This window comes from Nicotiana attenuata, unplaced genomic scaffold, assembly GCF_001879085.1.
Source record: "Nicotiana attenuata strain UT unplaced genomic scaffold, NIATTr2, whole genome shotgun sequence".
NCBI lineage: Eukaryota > Viridiplantae > Streptophyta > Magnoliopsida > Solanales > Solanaceae > Nicotiana > Nicotiana attenuata.
In genome coordinates, this window is record NW_017676705.1 from 26615 (window position 1) to 37896 (window position 11282).

Below are 11282 nucleotides of genomic sequence, written 5' to 3' on the forward strand. Positions count from 1 at the left end.
AACGCATCTCCAGCTGAAGCATCCACATTAGCCTTCAAGTTGTCAGTTAGACCCATGTAGAATCTCTGGCCAAGCATCTGGTCTGGAATGCCATGATGAGGACACTTCACAAGCATCCCTTTAAATCTCTCCCAAGTTTCTTGCAAGGACTCCGTGGACTGCTGCCTAAACTGTAATATGGCATCAATTTGCTGTGCAGTCTTGTTAGGCGGATAGAACTTGTTCAGAAACTGCTTGACTAATTCCTCCCAAGTGGTAATAGAGTTGATAGGGAGCGAATTTAACCAAGTCTGAGCTGCTCCGGTTACTGAGAATGGGACCAAGAGCAGTTTGATAGCTTCAGGGGTTACATTGGGTTGCCTTTGGGTCATGCAAATTGACAGAAAATTTTTCAAGTGTTGTTGCGGGTCTTCAATGCTTGACCCGGAGAACAATCCCTTATTCTGCAGCAGATGCAGCATGTTGTTGGTGATTTGGAATGTCTCCGCTTGAATTGCAGGCACAGCTATGGCAGTCGCCAGATTGTCAGTTGTAGGCTGTGCCCAGTCATAAAGTGCAGCCTCTGGCACAAGAGGTGCCACTCCCCTGACTTCCAGGTCAACTTGCTCATTCCTGTTGTTTTCGTTGGCATTGTTCACGTCACCCATATCAAATTCGGGTTGGTTCGTTGGTTGAGTTTGTTGAAGTCCTTTGTTGGCACAGTTCAATGCCCTGAATATTTTCTCGGGGTCCGAGAGTCCTTCTATTAGTTCTCCAGTCCTCGAAGAATTTCTAGGCATACACCTGCTTCCCACAAGATTTCAACCGTTAGAATTTCAATTTAAAGATTGGTAAAGAGAAAACTGACTACACTTAGAATTTTTGTATTTCTTTCAATTGTAATTGATAACACCGTTAGTTTCCCGGCAACGGCGCCAAAATTTAATCACGCACAACTAAGTCTCACAAAAGACTATGCGGGCGTTGCAAATATAATCTGAGTATTATTGCCCAGAGTCGAACCACAGGGAACTAACCTATCAATCACTACTGTCAGATATACTAAATTCACACAAGCTGTTTTCCCAAACTTTTTGATTCACAATGGTTGATTTTCTAACAACTAAAGATTGAAAGTAATTAACAGCTGAAAGTTAACTAAACTTGATGTGTAAACAGTAGAAATAAAGTCTAAGGCAATGGTTTCCCCCGTTGGTACTTTCCTTGGTTGTATATGTCCTATAACTATGATTTAGCTATCTCTAACAATCATGAACTCTCCATCTATCATAATTCTTTCTCAAGTAATTATAATAATCTACTAGACGCACGTTCTCAAGCTACGCTAGCTACTTGCACAATACGGTTCACTTAGATTGCACCCGGGGTTTCGTTATCTCTAATCCAACCCCTAAACCCTCGGTTATGACTCTCGTCTATACTTCGGGAGTGATGTTGTTCATACAATCACCTAAATATGCACTCTCTCTCAAGAAGATACATAATAAATAGGAACGGATAATTGAGGGCCCTTTCAACTATTCCACAATCAAAACATACATGAACAATTAGAGATTAACAACCAAATCTAATTATATTGATAAAACAACCAAGTTATTCCCAACGGGTTCCACCAAAACCTTAGATTAAGGTTTTTAGCTACTCATGACAATGGGGAAATCAAATACTAAAAGATTCATGATCATAAATTGCAAGAAAATAAAGAAGAAAAGAAATAAAGATGTTTTTGGTGATCTCTCACAATTGTTTTTCTTGCCAAAGTACTCTCTAATAAGGTTATATGCCTCCTTTGGGCGAGTTCTAGTATTTAAATAGGGTTTTAGGCTAAGAATTCCGAAATTTGCACTTCAGTCCCTTAAGTTCCTGTCGCCTGCTGCGGTCCTACCGCGCCCACGCTGGGACCGCGGCCAAACGGCCTCTCTGAATCTCCTCTGACAGCTCACCACGGTCCTACCGCGCCCACGCTGAGACCGCGGCAGTTCACCTCCAGGCCTCGTTTGTGTATTTCAAATGGTTCACTCGCGACTTTGATGCGATTGGCTTTTTTTTCTTCCATAAATGATACAAAACCACTCCATAGCCTTCTTCTAATGTATGTAACCTGAAAAACATGAAAAGCATGAATAAGAGCATTTTGCTATCACTTTACGATAAAAACTCTACAAGAAAGTGCTTCTTTTGGGGCTTAATCATAGTTCAATTCATCTATTATCAAATGACGTGGCGCGCCAAGTCAAAGGGAAGAGCTAATAGGATCATGCCACTTGTCAAAATGACAAGGCATGCCAAGTCACATTAAAAAGCCAATGAAATCGTGCCACGTGTGCAAGTGATATGTTTTGGCCAATCAAATGGGGCCTTATCATACTTCAATTTGATTGGTCGTAAAGAGTTTGTTCTTATCATTACTCTTCCCTCCCACAACTAGAAATATGGGTCTTCATAACCTAGAAAAGACACCAGAAGTTATAACAAGAAGCAAGAAAGAGCTCGTGGATCAAATGCCGCAAATTTCTCTACAAGTTTCAAGCTTCAAGCAATCAAGTTCAAGTTCAAGAAATTAAGTTCAAGCTCAAGAACAAAGAACAAATGAAGATTCAAGGAGTATGAGTTCAAATCAAAGTTCGTGCTAGTTGAATTCAAGATCATCGTTCGTGACAACAAATATAGTTCAAGATCAAGCTCAAAAGCCCTTGAATTTATATTGGAAAAATAGAATCAGAGGAACCATAGAGACTGACCGATTTTTGACCGACTTTAATCGGTCGAAAATATGTTGGTCCGTAAAAAATAGTGACCGAAGTCGGTCGCAATTTCGAACCGATTTCAGTTGGTAAATTAATTTTCGCAAATGACCCAAAAAGAAAATTCTGCCGAAAAAACTAACCGAAGTCGGTCGGTATTTTCAGACAAATTTTTTTAATTATGCAATTAAAAATTATACCGTTTGGGACTCGAACCAGGGTCTGTACTATGGCATGATACTATTCTACCCCTAGACTATTGGTACATTTTGGTTTAAGACTTTCTTTTAACTTATTTGTACTCCTTAATTTTATTTTCGCGCGCAAAAATAACTGATCGATTTCGGTCGGTCTTATTAAAAATATAAAATTACTGACTGAAATAAGTCGGTTTTTAAAATGACTGACTAAAATAACCGACTGATTTCGGTCGATTTTTTGAATATTAGTTTAATTTATTTTATATGAAAAACCGACCGATTTCGGTCGATTTCTTAAAAAATAAATTTTGCGGTATTCTAAAATAGTTTCCCGCATTTTTATGCCAAAAAAACCGACCAAAGTCAGTCGGTTTCGTAAAAAAAATTAAAAAAATAAAATATTTTGGAAAATCGACCGACTCGGTCGGTTTTACCGAGGTCGGTCTGTTGGCCGCAGTCGATTTTGATCGATTTCTAGTAGTGTACGATTGTTGCAATATTTTTCAGACTCGATTATATTTTCTTGAGGCAAATTTATTCTCTACACCTGTTATAAGAGATATAGCTACTTAATTCTCAAGAAATTTATACTAAGTACTCCAGGTTATCATCAATTCAAATCCATTGTTTTTTTCCTAAAAACATTAGAGTATAAATTCAGATACCCGCAGATTAAGTATGTTATAAATACACATAGTAGAATATATCACGATTAAGTCATATTACATTTATATTTACAGTAATTTTATTCAAAAATAAATAATGTACTTCTTGTAGATATATTAACAGTTCAACTAGATTTAGTATAAATAAATAAGTATTACATTTCTTTTCCACATAACTAATATTATGTGAGAATCTATGTATATTTTCTGCGAAATAAAATAATTAATAATGATTGGAGTTTAGCAATATATGTATTAAAACTCTTAAATGACAAAATAATTAACGCTTCATGTAGTAATCAATATTTCATTCTGTAAAAATAATGATCATATTTTAAAATACATATTATATAATACAACAGAGCAACATCCAACACTAAATAATCCCCACATTATAATGTTTATATTATAATTTTTGTATTACAATTAATGTATTACTAATTCCTACGTTGCATTGTACATAGCAATTTTCTTGCATTAATAAAGGTTCATTTTAGGGTACACATGTGATATTATATATGTATCTATCCAATGGAAACTAGATTTTTCACTTATACAATAACAGTCAACAGTTGATTATAAAAACTTTCTCTTTCTTGATCTTCAAATTAGCCTTTCTTATGCCATTATTTAGATGGGAGAATTCTCAAAAAGCCATTCCTTTTAAGAATTAATCGTACAAAATGTAATGCGCCCTACCTTTTCAATTTTCTGTAGAACAATAGCCCACACATACCTTTGTTCAGTTTCCTTTTTCCAACAAGACATCATTCCAATAATAGAACCACACAAAAACATTCTTTCTTTTTCTTTTTGCTTAGCTGAGTTTAACATTATTGAGATGGGCATATATAGGAACACGTTTTGATCTACCAGATCGGTCGATGCCCTAAGTTAATGTATTTCCTGAGTAAGGAAATATTTACAACGTACACCGGCTTGTTTGGATAGTTGTTACACATTGTTTGATAATGTATCATAGTACAACAACAAGTCAACAATATACCCAGTAATATCTCACACTATGGAACCTGGGGAGGGTAGTGTGTACGCAGATTTTACCCCTACCTTGTAATGATAATGTATCGTAGTATATTGTATTATATTAAAAAAGGGCGGCCTGGTGCACTAAGCTCCCGCTATGTGCGGGGTCTGGGGAAGGACCGGACCACAAGTGTCTATAGTACGCAGTCTTACCCTGCATTTCTGCAAGAGACTGTTTCCACGAAGTATATTGTATTATATTATGCTGTATAATTTTTTATTAATATAATATGTGGATAGATTGTATTTTTTTGTTGTCGTTTAATTTTATGATGACAGCACACCCAAAATATGAAAAATATTACAAAGAAAAGTAAGGTACGAGATAGAATTATTTGATAAAAGGGTAAAGTAAATGATAATGATATTATACAATGGGTAACACCACAGACTGAGTCGGAAACAAAGCTAAGTTTAATTGGATATGAACTTTAAAATAAAAATTGGATAAAAATTTGCCCAACAATAGAACCATTAAAGATTCAATAAATTGTTTTTCTCGTCGAGGGATTTTTGCAGTACTATTTATAGCATCGAAATATTAATAGAGTAACATTTATATCAAACTCAAGTTTAATCAATGAAATTTGAACATGAAATATCTTACCATTATGTTTTTGTTGATAATTTTGATTTACAGGTGGCATATTATAAGCTTTTGAAATAATTGTGATCCCAACATAGTGGAGATAACTAACTCTCCACTTAAGCACACACATTTCTTTATTTTCCGGTATAATAAGCCTTTAATTAGGTAAGTTCACAAATGTGAGTTTTGATCATCTTTCCCCAAATTACCATATATATATATATATATAATTCTGATTGCTTTTGTGATTGTAGTGCATTAATTACTACATTGCGACAGGAGTGATGGCAGGAACAAGCGATCCACAGATGGCTGTTCCTGCAAATCCTGTGGCAGTAATAGGTTCACAGCTTTGTGTTCCATACCCTTCTGATCTCAACATCGTGAAAAAAGTCATGACATTAAAAGATGGTGCATTTCAAGTTGTTGATGCTAATGGAAATGCTTTGTTTAAAGTCAAAGGCCAAGTCTTTAGCTTACGTGAACGTCGAGTCTTGGTTGATGGTTCTGGCAATCCTCTCGTAACTTTCCAACAAAAGGTCATCATTATATTTATCTATTTATTTTTTTTATATACGATGATTTTGATTTGGTTTCATGCTCAGATCGTTAATGTTTCTGTTTTAATAATTTATCCTTGTTTCAAAAATTCAGGACAAAATGTACATAGATAATTTATATAACCTATAAGCAGTTTGTTTGTGATTGAGGTATAGTAATTAGTTTACGATTAACCTTGGGAATACTCCCCTTTAATGGGTCTACCTAGCAAATCTGAATTAAAATGGCCAGTAAAAAAAGAAGAGCTATAATTGATTGATTCATTTTCTCTGAATAAGAAAAGAGCTATAGTTGATTGATTCATTTTCTCTCTTCAACTATACTCCTATAACTAGCCTAAGATTGAAGTGTAATTGATTAATAGTCAAAAGGAATCTATTATGACCAGGCCGTGCTACCTTTGTTAAAGGGGAGTTAATTGACACTTTTTTGCTAGAAAATTATATTATAAAGTAGGTTAAAAGAATATTGAATTTCTGTGACTTCTTTGTGTATTTAGTTCTTTATGTTTTGACTCCCTTTTAGTAAATATCTTGGCTTCGCCATTGGTTGTGACATATGCTCATGTGTTCCCTTTTCTGATTTCATGAATATTTAGCTATTGAGTGCTCATAATAGATGGCAAGCGTTTCGAGGAGAGAGTACGAACGCTAAAGATTTGCTCTTTAGTGTCAAGAAATCTGCACTTTTACAATTAAAAACCAAGTTAGATGTATATCTGGCTGCTAACACGAAAGAAGAAGTTTGTGATTTCAAAATTGAAGGCAGCTGGCTTGACAAATCTTGCGCTATTTATGCTGCTAATTCTACCAAAATCGCCCAGGTAAATACTACTCAAGCCCCTTTTAACACAAATATTCGATCGGTTTCACTATTTACTTTTCTAGCCGGTATACATAGATTGTTCTGCTTAAAATTATTATCATTAGTAGAAGTGTTTATATTAATCATATTTGTAATTGCATGCAGATGCACAAGAAACTCACTGCAGAAAGTATGCTACTTGGCAAAGATAATTTTGGTGTGTCTGTGAGTGAAAACATAGATCATGCGTTCATAGTTGCTCTTATTGTGATTCTTGACGAGATTAACGAAAATGATTGAGATTATGTCAAGAATTTACAACATCTAATTTTTGTATACTATTTCCATCTTTTTGTCAATTTAAGAAGTATGTTGTACTCTTTGTTTTTAGGCAGAATATCCTAATAGACACCCGTATTTGTTTCTATTTGACATCCCGGTCCCCTTACTCTATAAAGTTTCAAGTGGACACCTGAACTTGATCAAATATATTATTTTAAGCCCCTCCAACCTTTGACCCAACTTACGTGGCATTGACTAAATTGAGCTGGACAATATGCGTGTAATGCACGCGAATGAAGAGAGTGAGCATTGTAATTTTGATTTAAAAGATTAAAATAAGAAGAAAAAATAAAAAGAAGAGGCAGAAATTAAAGTTAAAAAGAGAGAAAGAAAAATAAAAAAAGGCTGAAGAGTCCTTCCTCCTCCCTCGTTAGTACCGTCTGTTCCCCATCCCCTATTTCTCTTCTTCTTCCCCTCCATTCTTCTCTTCCTCTTCTTCTTTCTCCCTCCATTCTTCCAGTGGAGTTCAAATGAAACCTATGAAGATTCAATTGATTTTCTGTTTTAGCTACTTATAAGTGTGGGATTTGACTTCAGTTGGTTCCAGTGGGCTTTGTAAATAAGGATTTCAACTTTCTTCGATTGGGTATAGATTCTTGATGAGTCTCGTTTAAATTTGTTGTAATCTTCAAGTTTGCACTGGAACTCTCTATGGGATAGTGACTGAAAAAGGATAGTGATTATTAATCATTGAATAAATATTCAAGTTTTCTTCAAATTGAGTAAAGATATTTGATGGTCTTAATTATTTATTTGTAATTTTGAAGTAAATATGTAATGGAACTCTCCATCAATGATGTGACCGAAGAAATGTGCTTTTCATGAAGGAAAAATAAAGTAGATGAAGGAGTAAAATATGAAAAGAAATTATATAGTTTTTAAATAATGTGAAAAAAGAAAATTATTATTTTATCATGAAAAATCTGACGGGACACTGATATATCATCCACGTCAAGCAAGTGAGCAACACACAGCTGTGAAGGTGTTTAGAATATCATATTTGAACAAGTTCAGGTGTCCACTTGAAACTCTATAGAGTAACGGGGCTGGGATGTCAAATGAGAAGAAATATAAGTATCTATTAGGCTATTATTCCTTGTTTTTAATAAAAAGTAGTATTTGCTCATATCTCTCCTTATCAACTCTCTCTGTCTGGTGTACACATCTAAGTTTTAGAATACATTGTTGGTTATAATTGTAAATGCTTAATTTTTGCCATGTCTTTTTATTCTATATATATATGTGTGTGTGTGTGTGTGTGTGTGTGTGTGTGTGTGTGTGTGTGTGTATGTGTTCTTATTTGTGTGTATGTAGGTTTTGAGAGTTTTATTATGATTTAATTAAGAGAGGAACAAAACTTTGGGCTAGTGTTATTTTAAAGTGAAATGGGCTAAAAAATTGGACCAAATCATTGGCCCAATTGCACCGACCCAGACCAATTGATGGCTTGCCAAGACCCGGATCAAAACGACGTAGTTTCACAATAAAACTACATCATTTCACTAAATGAAACAAGATCAAATCTTACCCCTCCATTCCATCTTGATCCAATGGATCTCATTCACTCTTGGCCTAGGTATTTAAAGCCTCCAAAATCTAAAAGATTTCCCCATTTCCACCCATAATTCTTTTCTCTTTTTCTCTCTTATCACTCTCTCCCCCCTCTCTGCCACGCCGCCCCACCGCCGCCCGTCGCCGCCGGCCGGAAATCGCCGCCGCCGCCGGCAACCCTCTAATCCACCCCAAAATTTCACCATCTCTTCGCCTCTTCCTCCTCTTTCTAACTATACCACTCATATCCTCCAAATCTCCACCAATCTCCGTAGATCTAAGCCTAACCGAAACCCTAGCCGCCGCCCACCACCCCAAACTCCAAAAATTTTACACCACCAGCCTTCTCTTCTCCCCCTCTTTCCATATCTCCGACTCAAAACATCAAAAAACCTCACGCCGCCCTAGCGCCGCCACCACTGCCGCCCGTTTCTTTTCTCTAACCGGCCTCGAGCAAGGTTGTGTCGTTGATATTATTGAAACCGGACTCGGATTCACCAGAATTTTTTGGTTTCAAGAATATCAACAATAGAAGCTTGCTCGAAAGTCGTACCACTGCCTATCGTCGTCTCCTGGATGCTCGAGTATATGGTAAAATCGCAATCCCCGCCCCGTTATTAATTTTCTGATTTTTCTTTTTTTTGGGTTTTTAGTTTAGAGTTAGTTTCTGTCTTGTTTCTTTATTTTAATCCATTTGTGATTATGTTTGTTTTTTGTTAAATCGCTTCAGCGATATCGTGCGTTCCGTTTGGCTTTAATAGTTAATTTTTGTTTGCTCATGTTGGTTCATAATACATGTGTTGAAATTTAATTACATGTTTTAATACTTGGTTTAATTTGAATCAATAGGTTGATATTGGTGTTGTTAAAATCTGAAATTTAGATATTTTGTAGGGTACTAGTAGCTTGCTTTTAGTAGGGTGGCTGAAGTGACCCTTTGGCTCCTGCCATAGCAGATTTCAGGCTGTCCTTTCACCTTTTGGACAGCCTTTAGCACACAAATTTAGCCTCTTTTGGACAGATTTTTGTTGAACGAAAATCTGTCCAAGAAGTTGGCTTTTCTTTGCCTATTTAAGGGCTGCCCTTTCTTCATTATAGGGGAGTCCATCACACATTGGTTGGACAGTTTTTACACTCTAAAAATACAATTTTGAGAGTAAAAAATCAGCAACTAAAGCACCCTTTAGTTAGCTGAAATGAGGGGTTGAACACACACATTTACACACACAAAGGGGAGATCAAAGAAAAGAGAGCAGAAGATAAAAATTTCAGCAGCCTTTCACCTTTGAATATTTTCCAAAAAAGAGCAAAAACCTTCCAAAAAATACAAAAGGTTTGAAGTTAGTTTGTTGCTCCCTTCTTCTTTAAAAGTTGTTGAGTATCGAGGTTTATTCTGGGTTTCACTGGTTCTTTTCACCGTTATTGCTACTGGTGGTCTGCTGTTCGATTCAACGTTTTTCACTGCTGAAATTTCAACTTCTAGGTAAAGTTTTGAACTCATCATTTAGTTTAAATGTTCATGGATGAAATAAAATGCCTAAACATATTGTTGGTTATTGTTTGTCTTAAAATGATTTGGTTACTCTAACAGGAATATATGAAGGTCTAAAGCTCATATCTAATGGTTTTGGTTATATTAAGTTAGTTTTGTATGATTGTGATAATTAGTTCATTCAAGTTTACTTATTTATTTTTTATGTTCCCTTTGTGATTAAGAGTAATTTCTTATCTTTTGTGATGCTTATGTGTTCATTTGGAGTTTAAATAGGATCTTGGTTTCACATGAGTCAAGGAATATCTACTTTAGTTAATTATTAACCTTCACAGCAGTTTGTTTGGTCTTAGAATTATTTCAGAGAGTATTTTTAGATACTTTGATTTTCAGAAAGACAAAAGATTTAGTTTCAAGAACTTTGAAATCATATTTGAGATGGAGATGATGGTATATCCCCGTTGGAGTTCTCCGCTTTGGAAGTGTTTAGTTTCTTTATTTGAGTTCGTGACTACTTGTTGCTATTAGTCGTGGTTCTTGGCTTAACTTTATTGTTGTTCTTCATGTAATTTTCAGAATTAAAGATAGTATAATGGTAATAGTATTATAATGGTCCTATACTCTTCAAGTGTAACTCTATAAGAATAGAGTAACTCTCTCTGGTTCATTAGTCAAACTCTTAAAAGATGTTCTTGTTAGGGCTATTTTTTGGGTTCAACAACGTGTATATTACAAAGTTATTTCTTAAGGTCAAAAGCTATCAAGAACTATGCAATAATTTATGAGGAGAGCATTTAAGGTTTATAGTTTAGTCATTGATTGTATAAATATGTTTGAACAAGGTGGCGTAGATTTTCACTTTTACATATTCTGTTAGCAACTCAAGTTCATTATCAATTCATATTCCATGCTTAAGTTTAGGTTATATGCATTAAATTTAAAAGAAGAAGTTAAATAAAGTCTACTTGAAGGAAAACATTGATATGAATTATTTTAATATAAAACATAATCCGTCATGGTAAACTTTGCAAAGTTGAATCTGGAGCTTGATCATCTATTCTTTCCATTGCTTTTTTCCTAGCCATTAGTATTAAATACTTATTTAAAATTATGCATTCCTATAATCTGTTGTGAAGATCAATTGTATTTGGATAAATGAAAAAGAATATGGTTTAAGATTAGTGAATATAAGTTGGCCTACGTTCCTAGTTTTGCCTATTTTTCACTACTAATAAATAAGAGAAGTGCTAGGCGACTGTTACCTGCGTTTTAAATTTTTTTTTAATTGTC

The 11282-nt window shown here is 35.0% G+C and overlaps 1 protein-coding gene across 1 annotated transcript; it reads left to right on the forward strand.

Annotated features, from left to right (window-relative positions):
- Window positions 1–5415: 5415 nt before the first annotated feature.
- Window positions 5416–7034, forward strand: LOC109221171 (protein LURP-one-related 15-like). Its single transcript, XM_019385636.1, has 3 exons — window positions 5416–5781; window positions 6402–6626; window positions 6773–7034. Exons 1-3 carry the CDS (start codon window positions 5527–5529, stop codon window positions 6905–6907), a joined length of 615 nt encoding a protein of 204 aa, XP_019241181.1. The 5' UTR covers window positions 5416–5526; the 3' UTR covers window positions 6908–7034.
- Window positions 7035–11282: the final 4248 nt, after the last annotated feature.

Bases quoted from the DNA above. Each gene is read 5' to 3' on its own strand.
- LOC109221171 (XM_019385636.1), top strand. From the start codon at position 5,527: ATGGCAGGAACAAGCGATCCACAGATGGCTGTTCCTGCAAATCCTGTG. The intron at 5,782-6,401 runs GTCATCATTATA...ATGAATATTTAG, and splicing joins TCGTAACTTTCCAACAAAAG to CTATTGAGTGCTCATAATAG. The intron at 6,627-6,772 runs GTAAATACTACT...AATTGCATGCAG, and splicing joins ATTCTACCAAAATCGCCCAG to ATGCACAAGAAACTCACTGC.